Source organism: Moschus berezovskii, chromosome 1 (assembly GCF_049115385.1).
Source record: "Moschus berezovskii isolate FMDL1 chromosome 1, NW_MosBer_1.0, whole genome shotgun sequence".
In the NCBI taxonomy this organism is placed as follows: Eukaryota; Metazoa; Chordata; class Mammalia; order Artiodactyla; family Moschidae; genus Moschus; species Moschus berezovskii.
The window spans coordinates 149,831,343-149,847,558 of NC_142460.1; the positions used below are offsets into that span (position 1 = coordinate 149,831,343).

At 38.4% G+C, this 16,216-nt stretch overlaps 1 protein-coding gene across 1 annotated transcript in view; it reads right to left on the reverse strand.

Annotated features, from left to right (window-relative positions):
• PLS1 (plastin 1) overlaps positions 1–16,216 on the reverse strand; it is a 137,309-nt gene that overhangs the window by 51,299 nt on the left and 69,794 nt on the right. The window contains exons 2-4 of the mRNA XM_055412367.2: positions 10,418–10,523; positions 4,309–4,472; positions 2,120–2,249 (exon numbers count right to left, since the gene is read on the reverse strand). Coding sequence (XP_055268342.1) covers positions 2,120–2,249; positions 4,309–4,472; positions 10,418–10,487 — 364 coding nt within the window. The 5' untranslated portion in view covers positions 10,488–10,523. The remainder of the gene's footprint in view (positions 1–2,119; positions 2,250–4,308; positions 4,473–10,417; positions 10,524–16,216) is intronic.

The window sequence follows — 16,216 nt, forward strand, 5'->3', positions numbered from 1 at the left end:
TGGACTATGGCCCACCAGGCTCCTCTGTCCATGGGATTCTCCAGGCAAGAATATTGGAGTGGGTTGCCCTGACCTCCTCCAGGGGATCTTCCTTACCTAGGGGTTGAATCCAAGTCTCTTACAACTCCTGCATTGGCTGGCAAGTTCTTTACCATTAGTGCACCTGGGAAGCCCCTAAATGTTCTGTGTTGGGTTCTGAATAATGGTTATGTGGGTGTATTCATATGTCAAAAAATCATCAAGACATATACTTAACAACAGGGCACTGTATGCACTTTACTCTGTGCATCTTATACCTCAATAAAGAAGTAAAAATAATCTATGGTGATAGACATCAGAAAAGTGGACAGTTACGGCTAGAGGCATGAGGGAGCCACTCAGGGTAAAGGAAATGTTAATGCTTTATATATATATATGCTTTGCATACACACATATGTATATGTTTTATATACTATATGCTATATATACACATGTTATATATATATATATACTTGTATGCATATTTTACGTTTGATCTAATTTTTTTAATGTAGAATCTGGAACACAGAACTGAAGCTCATAGATACAGAGAGCACACTGGTGGTTACAAGAAGCAAGGGGTGATGGAGAGTGGAAGAAATCGGTGAATTTTTTTATCTTAAATAAATTGGATTAAAAAATTTTTAATGACCATATCTATGAACTGGTTACAGGTTCATTCATTTGGGTTACCTTTATAATCAGTAATGACTGCTAGAACCAACAAGATCAAAAAGAAATGTTTCAACTCAATGGAAAAATTATTCCTGTCCTTCATGTAGCTCTACCAGCCCAGAACCTCTCACTTCTTCTTCTCTTCCTCCTTTTCCTCGGTTTCTCTTTTTCCTTCAATTTAAGGGGAAAAAATCTGATTTTACTTTATTTAAAGTCCTTTAAGCAAGAAAGTCTTTGTAATATAAAATGCTCAAAATGGTGCACATTTACTTTCATAGAGTTTTTGTATTTATGTATTATAATAATTTACAAATTATTAGATTTAAACAATCTAGAAATAATCCTGATGAAGGAAATATTACATGTTAATCTACTTGGCAGCTGCATGAATGTAGCTACAAGATGTGTACATGTGAAAATTCATTGAACTTTACACATAATGATTGCAGCAATTCGTTAAATGCATATTATACCTTGATAAAAAATGAAGATGCCATTTCATTAGAATGGACAGGCAGAAACAGAGCTAAAGAATAACTACCTTTCAAAAAAAGGAGGTATGAGTTATAGAACACTGCCTTCACCACTGCACTTCCCTGGTGGGAAAAAGTTAGGAAAATATATACAGTGAGTAGAAGTGTGAGTGTATTATTAGAGGAAAATCCATTTAGAAAGCAAGAGAATCAAGAGGAGAATTAACAGATTCAGATTTCAAAGAAAGAAAGAGGGAAAAGTTAAAGTGAGTTTTTATCAAAAATTCCAAGAGTATAGTTCTAATTATGTTAACATGAACAAAAAGAACTTGGCCAAAGGTTTTCAGGCATCTTGATCCTGACAAGCAACCTTAGCAGGGGGCAAGCTGTCTCCTCTTAGGAGTTCATGTGACTCTGGATCTCCCACTAGGCAACAGTCCAGTGATTCTATCAGATCAAGCAAACCAGGTGCTGTGCTCTACTAGTTACTGGGTTGCTTGATAAAAGATGAATTGGGAATCTCAGCTCCTCCAAAATGGAAAGTCCTTCCAATAAACCTCTCCACCATCCCTAAAATTATAGGTCTAAACTAAACTCATGTCACCAGTCAGGATGAAAAATCCATCCCAAGGTCATGCTTAAACACATTCAATGCTGAAAATATAAACTATTTTGCTGTTTCTAATCTCTTGATCACTGTGCCTAACACACAGTAAACATTCACTTACTATTTTCTATCTTAAATAACTCCAGGATCTTTCATTCTGACACTTCTGAAGTTATGATACATTTCAAATCTAATGGCACATTATAATTTAGTCTCATTATAAAACAATGGCATATAAAACAATGGTGTAAATTATAATAAATGGCATCTTAGATCCTGTGAAATACAGGACTTGTTGAATGACCCAATGACTGAAAGATTAAATTTGGAGCAGGTGGCTGGTTACCTGAATAAGAATGCTGTGTGCCCTCACTGGAAATGGATGAAGTTCCTCCAATAGCAGTAATCCCTTCCCTCTTGTTAATTATTTTTCTGAATGTTTTGCTGATGTCTTTGCTTTTTAACTCTTGCATTAGCTGGAATGGGAGAGAAGTAAAATTGACCCTTGATTAGATAGCCATTAAAATCCTCGCTGTGTAAAAGATAGTTATTTTTTTGGAATGATATAAACATAAATACAAATCAGTTATTCTTGCATTTATTGCTTGTGTAGGCAGATAACCCTCATGTCACTTTATAATAACATGAAATGGAAAAGTGTTTGCACCACAACCTATAATTAAGCTCAAATTGTACACATTGAAATTGTTCATCTGGACTTGCCATGATCTCTTGTACTAACAACTAAAGAATAACTAAGTACATGATAAAGATTTTTAAATGTCTTAATGAAGATATCTTCCAATCTGAACATCTTCAATGCATATGTTAATGTCAAGGAGTCAGCGTTTGTAGGAAATTACACAGGTTTCAACAAGTGCCCTCTGCCAGTTCCTGTCACTGGCCACTCTGGAGCCTGGCTAGACTGAATTTAATCAGTTCTCCACGCAACAGCCAGAGTGAGTTTTAAACAATGCATATCTGATCATGTCAGTTAATACTCTATTCCTCCCTCATCAACGGCTTCCTATTGCTCTTAGATAAAAACAAAAAATTCTACAAGGGCCTGATTATCTGACCCCGACTCATTTGTCTAAACACATTCCTAACCCTCAACATCTCAGCTCCAGCCACACTGATGCTTTTTTCCCCAAGTGCTTGAGAGCATCTACTATCCCTAAAGCCACAGAGCCTCTACACATGCCATCACCTCAGCCCGTCTTGCATGTTACTTATTTTGCCCACCCACTCCTTTTATCTGTTTAACATCTTCCTTCAGACAGCAATTCTGTCTTCACAGCATTGGAGACAAGTCCATTTCACTGAATCTCTGCGTTCTCTAATCTCCCCACCAAGTTCAATTCCTCCTACACAAACTTTCAAGTGACCTGTCTTGCTCTGTCAGAGCATAGATCAGTTACCTTTTACCTATCTGTGAGACTCTGTCTTCCCCTCCACCTACAAACTTCATGAAAGCTGGGGCTACATCCCTTTTTGTTCATCACATTACTCATAATACCAGAGTTTCTGGTATGAAAGGAGCTCAGTGAATAAAGAATGTAAAAGCAGACAATTACTATTTCATAAATATCTGTTCACTTATATTAGTGAATAAACTATTTCATTAATTTTTGTAAAAAAGCACAGTCGTGATGCTGTTGATAGAAGGTAGTGACAGCCCTTGCTCAACTGCCAGCTGGCAATGGCAACTTAGTCATCTCTCTCAGCCCGAGAGGTTTAAAATACATGATACTCAATATTAAGTTCTATTTTTCTTTTATTGGTGGAGTCATGTTATTTTGTATTTTGTTCAGTTCCCTGAGTCTCCAGGTAGTTTAATAATGAACCCATCATTTCAGTTCAGTTTAGTTGCTCAGTCGTGTCCGCTCTTTGCGACCCCATGAATCACAGCACGCCAGGCCTCCCTGTCCATCACCAACTCCCGGAGTTCACTCAAACTCACGTCCATCGAGTCGGTGATGCCATCCAGCCATCTCATTCTCTGTCATCCCCGTCTCCTCCTACCCCCAATCCCTCCCAGCATCAGTCTTTTCCAGTGAGTCAACTCTTCACATGAGGTGGCCAAAGTATTGGAGTATCAAAATTCACCGGGTGGCATTTACAGAAACTGAACATATATAACTTATCACAAGAAAATGACCAGTTTCTAGGAGGTATATCTTCCAAATCTTAGCTATTTCAATTACAAAAATATTTCACTTCTCAAGATCAAGTACTAAGATATGAAAACATTTTGCTTTACAGAGACAGCCAATAACCATTTGAACTCAACTGTAGTTTTATGACAGGATAAATGATTATCTAAACCTGACTTCAATTCCAACAATTTAAGAATAACTTTTCCTTTGTTTTATGAATTATTTGTGGCAATTGCTGTTATTGTTACTATAATCATCCTTGAAGTGCTTTTTTTGGTTTCTGAAGCCAGATTTAACCAAAGAAAGTAATAACACTACTAAAATTCTGCTCGAAGCAAACCCACCAGTAGCCAAGGAGAGGATTTAGATTACTTACCGACACAAACTCTTCAAAGCTGATTCTGCTATCTTTGCTGCTGTCAGCAACTGCTAGAATTTTCTCCACGATCTCGCGTACCTTGTAGCCAGGCAGAGGAAGGCTTGCTTCCTTAAACAGGTCCTGGAGTTCATAGTCACTGACATACCCACTGTTGTCAATATCTAAAAAGATAAATTATGAATGATCAGATCTCACCTGTACTCTGTTGGAGATGTGCACTCAGAAGGCTGTTTGGGAGATTCATGGGCAGGCAGACCCTTCCAGGCTTGTTTCAGAAGTGGCAGTAACCTTTTCTCCTGCATCTAAATTGTACAAGGTAAGCTAAATACTTTATAAAAAAACTCATATTTCATGAACTTTGAAAGTGAAAGTGTTAGTCACTGAGTCGTGTACGACTCTCTGCGAACCCATGGACTATAGCCTGCCAGTCTCCTCTGTCCAAGGGATTTCCCAGGCAAGGATACCGGAGTGGGTAGCCATTCCCTTCCAGGGGATATTCTCAACCCAGGGATCGAACCCGAGTCTCCCGCATTGTGGGCAGATTCTTAATGAACTTTACCTCCCACCCATAGACTTAGGGCTAGCATATATATTTTAAGTGTGTAATAACACTGCACAGACAGATGATAAACTCAAGTTTGGCAAAAGACTAAGTTTCAAAGAATTAAGCATGGGGAGGTCTCAGATATCTAAGGGAAATACAGCAGCAACAGTCATAGAGGAACACCCACCCAGACTTTGACTTCTTCCTGGAACTTACCAAATGGATCTGCTGGCCCCACCTTCCATACAAAATTCGTGCATCATGTAAAATACACATAAGGCACCTCTGTTCTACATTTCATTGGTGGCAGTTCTGTTTCACTTGTCAATAATTCATTGCTTCTTCATTATGTATTTATGATACCATTATGTATCATGTTTGATGTCATTTTGAGATTAAGTGTTCAAGAAATAATTTCACACCTACATTTGGACTTATGGAAATAGGTTTCTGGGCGTTTTCATATTATCACTGATATAACCTTCCCTGGGTTTTCCCGAGAGACCGGATTATCAATTCTTGACACAGAAGAAAGGCAACATTAAACACTTGTGGCCAGAGTTGGCAACAGGGCTTAGGATTGATTGGCTGGTTGCCTGGGTCCACCTTGTATTGGCTGTCTTCACTCATCTGGTAGAAGTTACTTTGCTTCCTATGTCTCTTTTTCCTCTCAGTAAAAGAGCTGTCATCACTATTAACTGAATGAATGATAAGACAGGAACTTTTCTTTTAAACTCTCAACACAAGTTTTAGAATTAATACTGTTCAGAATGGTGGAAATTTTCTAAACTAGAATCTACCAAGAACCAAAACAGTGCTGTGATCTCCATAGGAAGCTAAATTGCATGATATTGCAATAATTGCTTTCTTTGGAGTAAAATCTCATTACTTAGTACATCACCAGTTCAGAATTGCTTCCTATAATTCTGAAATAGACAAATAGACAAGGCAGACTCACTGCCTAACAGCACTGTGGCGAGGAGTATTTAAACAAGATCATGAAAAAGTTATGTGCTAACCATCACACTGAACTAACATTAAGAGTTGGGCTCTTAAGATGGACACATCTGTGTGCTTAAATGCCAGCTCCTTCCCTACAACCTCTGTGGTTTGGGTATGATGTAACAAGAGATAATGGATACACTTAATGAGCACATATTCTGGGTCAAGTGATTTGTTAAGAACTTGAGGGCTTTCCTGGTGGTACAGTGGTAAAGAATCCACCTGCCAATGCTGGAAACATAGGTTCGATCCCTGATCCAGGAAGATCCCACATGCTGCAGAGCAACTAAGCCTTGGCACAACTTCTGAGCCCATGCTCTGCAGCAAGAGAATCCACTGCAACTAGAGAGTAGCCCCCAGTCGCCACAACCAGAGAAAAGCTCATGTAGCAACAAAGACACAGCACAACCAAAAATAAATAATAATTTTTTTTTGAAAAAAAGAACTTGTCTAATGAAATCCATACAACTTTGAGGTAGTTAATAATAATATTCTAATTTAAAAGATGAGGTAATCAAGGCTTAGGTTAAATAGCCATAAAATCACAGTTTAAAAAGAAACAAGACTTTCCTACAACTCTGCAACAAAACAATAAACAACCTGATTTTAAAATGGGCAAAGGACATGAATAGACATTTCTCCAAAGAAGACATACAAACAGCCAATAAGCACATGAAAAGATGTTCAACATCACTAATCATTACAGAAATGCAAATCAAAACCACAATGAGATATTTTATATTCACAAGAATAGCTATTGTAAAGACAAACAAAAACTGAAAATAATAATCATTGGCATAATTTGAAGAAATTAAAACCTTGTGCATTGCTGGTGGGAATGCAAAATGGTACAACCACAATTGAAAACTATTTGGTAGTTCCTCAAAAAATTAAACAAAAGTAAATGATTCAGCAATTTCACTTCTGAGTATATGCCAAAAATAACTGAGGAGAGAGACTTGAACAGATATTTGAAATACCCATGTTCATGGCAACCTTACTCACAACAGCCAAAAGGTAGAAACAACTCAGAAGCCTGTCAACAGATGAATGGATAAACAAAATTTAGTGAAACAATGAAACGTTATTCAATCTTAAAAAAGTAAGGCAATTCTGACACATGCTACAACACAGATGAACCTTGAAGACATCATGCTACATGAAATAAGCCAGTCACAGAAAAACAAATATTATATGATTCCACTTATATACGTTACCTAGTGTAACCAAATTCATACAGACAGAAAGTAGAATGGCAGTAGCCCCAGAGGATGGGGGTTGGGGGAAGGTGGATTGTTGAGGAGTTAGTCTTTAATAGTACAGTTTCCGTTTGGGAAAATGAAAAGGTTCTAGAAATAGATGGTGGTGAAGGTTGCAAAACAAGGTGAATATACTTAATGCCAATAAACTTGTCTACTACATTGGTGTTTGCCAAGGTCATTTGCCATCTGCTTCAATGGGGGAGTGAATCCTGTCTCCATATGCCCTGAAAGGAGTTCAGGATGGAGAGCAGAAATGAGGCACTCTCTGCTCCAGGGAAACTTGTGGCACAGGTCTTCCTAACAGATATTTTCAGGAACTGATTTTATAAGCCCAATCCTTGCACCGCCTCATATTTAGAAAAGCACTAAATTCTTTCAAGGTAACATCAGTTTCTTGTGACCAGCAGAAAATCTTTTGTAAAGATAAGTGTTTGATTAAAGGAACTCTTCCCTTTACCAAAATCACATATATTGACCTTCCCCGCTGCCTATTTGAAGCAGTTTCTCAGAGCCATCTGTGGTGCTCTCTCTCAGGCTGCAATCCTCATTTTTCCCCAAGTAAAACTTAACTTGCAACTTTCACATTGTGCAATTTTTTTTAGTTGACAAACTGTACATTTGAAACATGGTTAAAATGATAAGTTTTATGTTATGTGTATCTTACCACAATTGCAGAAAAACAGGACAAATATTTTAACTTCTCACTTTTCCCCAGAGACCCAAAAAATATCCCATCTAGTCAGGTTAGATAGGCATGTTTCTCCGTCTCTGAGAAAAGCTGTTTGGGACAAATTAGCAGAGGGTTACAGAGTTCATGATTAGCAATTTATCTTGTAAATAAAGTAAGCAAGTATATATTCTGCTAGTATTAGAACTTCCCTCACACAGAGCACATTACCTTGCTGTCAGAATTGTTTCATCAATGATTTATCCAAAATACCATTAAATAAATATTGCAAGATTATACATTCATGAGTTATAAATATTAAAGCTGGTGTGTGAAAGAAAACAGACTACTAATTTATTTTACTAAGACCAAGGTAGCATTTTTATTCAAGCTGCCAAACTGCTCATAAAATAACAAAAACGACCAAACTAGGAAATATGGGGAGGGGGCAGGGTTTGTTTTGTTTTTGGGCTGTGCTACAAACCATGCAGGATCTTAGTTCCGTTCAGTTCAGTTCAGTTCAGTTCAGTCGCTCAGTCGCGGAGAGTCGGACACGACTGAGCGACTGAACTGAACTGAACTGAACTGAACAAACCATGCAGGATCTTAGTTCCCTGACCAAGGATCGAACCTAGGCCCCCTGTAGTGGAAGCACAGAGTCCTAACCACTGGACCACCAGGGAAGTTCTGGAGCTATGTTTTGACTACTTCCTTTCTTTCAGTGCTCTGAACTAGAAGAATATTCCAACATTGCTCCCAGTTTTTTTTTTTTTTTTCTTGAAATGACTCTGTGTGCTTCATACAATATTCCATAAATTTTTTAAATTTTACTGATTTATTTTATTTTTGGTTGTGATGGGTCTTCATTGCTCCTGGGACTTTTTCTCTAGTTGCAGTAAGTGGGAGCTACACTCTAATTGCAGAGAATGGGCTCTAGGCTGCGTGGGCTTCCATACTTGTGGCACATGGGCTCAGTAGCTGTGGCTTCTGGGCTCTAGAGCACAGGCTCAACAGTTGTGGCACGTGGGCTTAGTTGCTCCGCAGTATATGAAGTCTTCCTGGATCAGGGATCAAACCCATGTCTCTTACATTGCCAGGCGGATTGCTAACCACTGCTCCACCAGCGAAGCCCAAAATGTATTATTAACAATAACATTTTAGAAATCACATCATAGTCATACAGTGCTCTAGCACCGGCAAAATAAAGAAAGTGAAAATGAAGTCACTCAGTTGTGTCTGACTCTTTGCAACCGCATGGACTATAGCCCACCAGGCTCCTCAGTCCATGGAATTTTCCAGGCAAGAATACTGGAGTGGGTTGCCATTTCCTTCTCCAGGGGATCTTCCCAACCCAGGGATTGAACCCAGGTCCTCCACATTGCAGGCAGACGCATTACTGTCTGAGCCACCAGGGAAGCCCATTAAAATAAAGAAAAGACCAAGATTAAGGAATTCATTATGAGCCAAAGGTGGCCACCATGTGGATTGTAGTCTCAAGGTCTGAGTTACTCTCAAAACAGCTAAGCAAGGAGAAGTGAAAAGGCCCAGAGATTTGTAGAATTTACTTTATTTCACAGCAATGTTTTGTAAGTCATGAGCTTCCTGAAAACATTACTTTTTCTTCTTTTTTTTGAGAGACAGCACCTTGTTTTTTTAAGAAGTTAAATCTTCCTTTATCTTGGTTTCTAAAACTTCTGCACTACATTTCATCTACATTAATTTTAAACATTATTCACTAAGTTTAAGAGAAATCGAGACCCAAGACCAACTGTGATCACCCCATCCTCCCTGGTCTGACTCTGTTTTTCATGGAGTGCTCTAACGCACCAAGGCAGGAGCCCACGGAGGCAGGAACAACATTGGGGGTGTCACTGTTTCCATGTCTATTATTTACTGTGCTCAACTTTCACCACTTGCAGACTAAAGCAAAAGATGGTATCAACACTATCTTGGTTTCCTACAGGTCTCCTATGAGCAAAATGCAGGAGAATCATGATCCATCAGAGGATAGGGGAGTTTTTTGGAAGGAAAAGACCAAGCCGTCAAAATGACATCATAGAGACAAAACACTGGATGGCTTTTAAAGTGAAAGAAGAATAAATAAATAAATAAAAATTAAAGAAAAAGTATAAGACATGCAGCCTTTAAAAACAATACTTTTAAAAAAAATTATGCACAAGGGAGGAGGAAAATAAGACATATGGTCTTTAACAATGATACCAAGCTTTTAAAATACTCTGCATGAAGTCAGAACATGTTATTGTTCATGACAAACACACAGAGGCCAGAGTTCAGTTTACACACAAGGAAGTGTTTCCATATTTTTTTCTCTGTAATGAGGAGATCACATTAGCATATTCAGTTACACTGTCATTCATTAACCTGGAGTATTCTCTGCAAAGAAATGATCAAAGAATTCAAAGTCCAGTTCTCCCAGAAATTCAAGCTAGTCTTAGTTTATCTTTTAGAAAGAAAGAAAGAATCCAGTGAAACCCCAATGGGACACAAAAGAAAAAGGGAATACATCTGGGGGTTAGAGGGCAGTAGAAGCAATAGAAGGCATTGTTCCATTTCTGGAACGCTGGTAACCAGCAGAATAGTAGCTGTGTATTTAGTTTTTCTCAAGCATACCTATTTTATTAAAGGCTTCTTGTAGTTCCTCCAGCTCCTCCCGAGAAATGGTGGTGGTACTGTTCTCCATCTCTGAATAGGAAAGACTACCTTCAGGTCTTTATATCTGGAAAAAGCAATGTGAGAAAAAAGAACATGAGCCCTTTGGAAACATTTATCTAAACAAGAACAGAGGACACAGGTAGTAAAGCATCTGGAAGAAACCATCTGAAAGGTAAGGCTGACAGGGAACAAATAGGAATAGATTCCCTGGCAACACTCTTTCCCAACAGAGGTCAGCCAGACCATAACTGAGATTCAGTAGAGGGAAGAAACACTGGTTTTTCACACCCTGTGCTTATCCAAAGCAAAGGCATTTCTCAATGGCTTATATAATTTTCCTTTCCATTTGACTTCACTGTTTCAGTAAAATAAGCATTTCACGTTGAGAAAAGTATAGCATTTAAAAATACTCAGGATGTGGTCGAAAAGTGAAATTTTAGGACGTGAATCATGTAAGTTAGAGGCTGATGATTTTGGGATGGAGCTTGTGGCTCAAACGTTTAACTTTACATTATTCAACCACTGCCACCTCCTCTCCCTTTCCTTGTGCGAAGTCTTTCCCAGATTAGTGGGGCCTTTCTTATTCCAAGCAGGAGAAACAAACTAAAAGCAAAAAAAAAAAAGGAAAACTGATGTAAAACTGGATTGTAAGAAAAGCAGGTATGTAATATTCATTGTAGAAAATAATTGGTAACAAATGCCCAAATCAGAAATGTAACTTATCCACAATCCTACTCTCCAGAAATATCAACTAGTACTTTTTGTCATCTATATCTTTCAGGTCTGCTTTTCAAATGCACCTGTACCTTTACTGGGGTGTGAAACTGTGAGTATAATTTTTTACTCACATTGCTAATATATTATATGTATCAACATAATATATAGTGGCCATATAATAACTTATTTGGTAAATCCCTTGTTTCACAGTGTTTGCATTGCTTCCAATTTTTCATTGTAAATGAATGCTACAATGAACAGCCTTATAGATAAATCTCTGTACATATCCATGTTTATTGATATAAATAAATATTTCAAGGAGGAATTACTGACTTTTTTTGGGGGGGCACACCTCATGGCTTGCAGTGATCTTATTTCCCCAACCAGGGACTGAACTCAGGCCACAGCAGTGAAAGCACCAAGTCCTAACCACTGGACTGCCAGAGAATTTCTAAGAATTACTTACATTTTTAATAGTTCTTGATATGTAACAAGGCAACTCTTATTTTTAAAGTGACTTCGTGGTTTGACTATTCAATATAAAGCTAAAGGTGAATACAAATTATGTATACCTCTCAGTGAAGTCACTCAAGCATGTCCAACTCTTTGGGGCCCTGTGGACTGTAGCCCACCAGGCTCCTCCGTCCATGGGATTCTCCAGGCAAGAATACTGGAGTGGGTTGCCATTTCCTTCTCCAGGGGAACTTTCTGACCCAGGGATCGAACCCAGGTCTCCCGCTTTGCAAGCAGATGCTTTAACCTCTGAGCCACCAGGGAAGCCCATTGTATACCTCTTGCTGCTGCTGCTGCGTCACTTCAGTCGTGTCCGATTCTGTGTGACCCCATAGACAGAAGCCCACCAGGGTCCCCCGTCCCTGGGATTCTCCAGACAAGAACACTGGAGTGGGTTGCCATTTCCTTCTCCAAGGCATGAAAGTGAAAAGTGAAAGTGAAGTCGCTCAGTCGTGTCCGACCCTTAGCGACCCCACGGACTGCAGCCTACCAGGCTCCTCCATCCATGGGATTTTCTAGGCAAGAGTACCTCTTATACACACCTAATTACTTTAATGTGTATTTCAGAAAGTGAAAATGAACTAAATAAGTACTGAAACTAAGTAGGAAAAAATTTTTTTATACACATATTTATATAAGAGGTTCAATATCATCTCTGAACATCTCTAATTTGGGGGGAAGCATATAATTTTTTTAAATAATTGAATTAAAATTTTCAATGATTACTTAAAAATCATATTACATTATGTGAATCCTTCTAAAGAGTACAGTGTATTTGTCATTTATGATTTGTAAACCAACTTGTTTAGGACTTTTGTTGTTCTTTCAAAAGACTTTTTTTTGTTAAAGTACAGTATAGTATTGTACACTATACAATATAGTGATTCACAATTTTTAAAGGTTATACTCCATTACAGTTATTATAAAATATTGGCTGTATTACCTGGGCTGTAAAGTAAATCCTTGTTGCTTACTCTATACCTAAAAGCTTATACCTTTTAATCCCCTATCCCAGTGTTGCCCCTCGCCCTTCTCTTTCCCCACTGGCAACAACTGGTTTGTTCTCTTAATCTGGGAGTCCATTTCTTTTTTGTTGTTGCTATATTCACTAGTTTATTGTATTTTTTAGATCCCACATGTATGTGATATCACACAGGATTTGTCTTTCTCTGATTTATTTCACTTAGCATAATGCCCTCCAAGTCCATCCAGGTTGCTGCATATGGCTAAACTCCATTCTCTTTTACAGCTGGGTAATCTTTCATTGTGTGTGTGTATGTTTACGGACATCTTCTTTAGCCATTCAGCTACTGATGGACACTTAGGTTACTTCCATATCTTGGCTACTGCAAATACAACTATTAGGAACATTGAGGTATAAGTATCTTTTGAAAAGTGGGGGTGGGGTTTGGTTATATACTCAGGAGTGGAATTTTGGGGTTTTACAGTAATTCTATATTTAGTTTTTTGAGAAACCTCCCTACTATAGTCATGGTGGGCTTCCCTGGTGGCTCAGATGGTAAAGAATCTGCCCACAATGTGGAAGATCCAGGTTTGATCCCTGGGTGAGGAAGATTTCCTGGAGAAAGGGATGGCTACCCATTCCCAGTATTCTTGCCTGGAGAATCCCATAGACAGGGGGGCCTGGCAGGCTACAGTCCATGGAGTCCCAAAGAGCCAACATAACCGAGTGACTAACACGTTCACTTTCACTATTTACATTCTCACCAACAGTGTACGAGGGTTCTCTTTTCTCCACATTCTCTTCAACATTTGTTATTTGTGGTCATTTTGATGACAGTCATTCTGACAGGTGTGAGGTGATCTCATTTGGTTTTGATTTTCATTTCCCTGATGATCAATGATGTTGAGCATCTTTTCATGTGACCACCTGTAATTCCTCTTTGGAAAAATGTCTACACAGTTCTTCTCTTCATTTTTTAATTGGGCTGTTTTTTTTATCTTGAGTTATATGAACTATTTATATGTGTTGGATATTAACCCCTTATCAGTCCTATCATTTGGAAATCTGTTCTCCCATTCAGTAGGTTGCAAAATGACAGATGTCTATCTCTTACAGTTACTCTGGGGCCTGATTCTAACTAAATATGTAATTAAATTGTTCAGTTTTAAATGCATACATACACCATTGCCCTCTATTTCATTCTACACTTTTAAAAAAAATTGAAGAGCTCAGTTCTGTAGAGTAAGAAAAAGGCTGCTACTGCTGCTAAGTCACTTCAGTCATGTCCGACTCTGTGTGACCCCATAGACGGCAGCCCACTAGGCTCCGCCGTCCCTGGGATTCTCCAGGCAAGAACACTGGAGTGGGTTTCCATTTCCTTCCCGAATGCATGAAAGTGAAAAGTGAAAGTGAAGTCGCTCAGTCGTGTCCAACTCTTAGCGCCATGGACTGCAGCCTATCAGGCTCCTCTGTCCATGGGATTTTCCAGGCAAGAGTATTAGAGTGGGCTGCCATTGCCTTCTCCTAAGAAAAAAGGCAGTAAATGCAATTTCTTACATGTTAGCAGTAAGTACATATTCACATTTTTTTGAATTCTCACTTTTAGAATGTTTACTTATTTTGTGTTGAAAGAGATGAAACACTCCTTTTAGGACAGTTAAGAATAATCCCCCAGTCTGCAAAATGCTAATTCTGTGTGGCTGGCTTCCAGTTTCTGTGGTTTTGGTCATCCTGCATATCCTTTCCCATATTCAGAATGGTTTCTATCCCTTGCCTCAAGTTTTAAAAATAGTGGTCCAATTTTAGCATTTACACTCCACAGAAACGCTGCAAATTAACGGTCCTTGTGTTGACCTTGCATATGAAATGATAAATACACCTAGGGTTCTATTCTTTGCTCAAGGCTATTTAAATGTATGTTGCTTGTTAATTACATAAAATATTTTTATTCTCCCATAATCCAGCAGAACCAGTGCATAAAGTTAGTGAAAAAGCAATTTACCCAAATGTTATTATAAGTATAGAGAAGTTTGTAGCATTATACAAGCCCTTTAGTATTTAAAGGAAGCAAATATAATAGGTACAGAACAATCTTTAAAATATATTCTTCTTCTGTTTTTTTTTTTTTTTTTGGCCGCAACATGCAAGATCTTAGTTCCCTAACCGGGAATAGCATCTTCGCCCCCTGGACTGGAAACGGAGTCTTAACTACTGGACCACCAAGGAAGTCCCTTTAAGATATATTATTAAAAGAACAAAATAAGGAGCAGAATATTAAGTATGGCTGGGGGAGGGGGAGCTATATCAGTTGTGTATTTATAAAAGCATTTCCAGAAGGATACAAAGAAAGGTAATAGTGATTGCCTTTCTAGGGGAAATGGGGAATTGGAGGCCAAGTGAAAAGGGGGCTTATTTTTCCTTACATATTTTTAGTCATTTTTTTAGACTAAAGGTAGCCAAAATCAAAAATAACTGAAAAACAATAGAAGTAATTGTGATGGGAACTTCCCAGGTGGTCCAGTGGCTAAAACTCCATGCTCCCAATGCAGGGGACCAGGGTTTGATGCCTGGTCAGGGAACTAGATCCCACATGCTGCAACCAATAGTTTGCATGCCATATCTAAGACCCAGCACAGTCAGAAATAAATGTTTTTTAAAAAGAAGTAATTGTGGAGAGACAATGGAAACAAATAAAATAAATACTAGCAGTCTGAAAGTATACATTATTGAATACTGATAGACAGAGGTTAAAGCATCTGCCTCCAATGTGGGAGACCTGGGTTCGATCCCTGGGTCGGGAAGATACCCTGTAGAAGGACACGGTAACCCACTCCAGTATGCTTACCTGGAGAATCCCATGGACGGAGAAGCCTGGTAGGCTACAGTCCACGGGGTCGCAAAGAGTCGGACACGACTGAGCGACAGAACGGAACGGAACGAGACAATAAAATTACTATATATAGTTCTTATACTATTTGTTACAATATTAAGTAATATTTGCCTCATATTTCCTTATGAGACAAATACTATGGTTAAAATAGCAAAATAATTTATAGCTTTCTACAAAGGCATGAAGATTTAGCAGTAGAATGGTTAATGGAAAACATATTGCCTCTTTCATAAGTGCAGACTCATGCATAAACATACAGTATCAATATTTTTCTAGATTTTTGCAAAATTATGATAAGTACAATACAAAAAACTAAGTACACTACATAGTGTGCCTTAACAAGCATTTTTATATTGCACAATAAACTTATCAGGAGTAACACACTGTTGGCTGAGAAAATACAGCTGTTGAATTTGATGTATAAAAAACTGTTCTAGCTACATGATCCCAAATAAATTGCTTACTATGATGTTTCTCCATGGGAAAATGTTTCTGCTACAATAACATAGCACAGACTTTTTAAAACTTTGCGACCCCATGGACTGTAGACCACCAGGCTCCTCTGTCCATGGAATTCTCCGGGCAAGCCTACTGGAGTGAGTTGCCATTTCCTGTTCAGGGAATCTTCCCAACCCAAGGATCTAACCTAGGTCTCCCACACTGCCAGCAAATT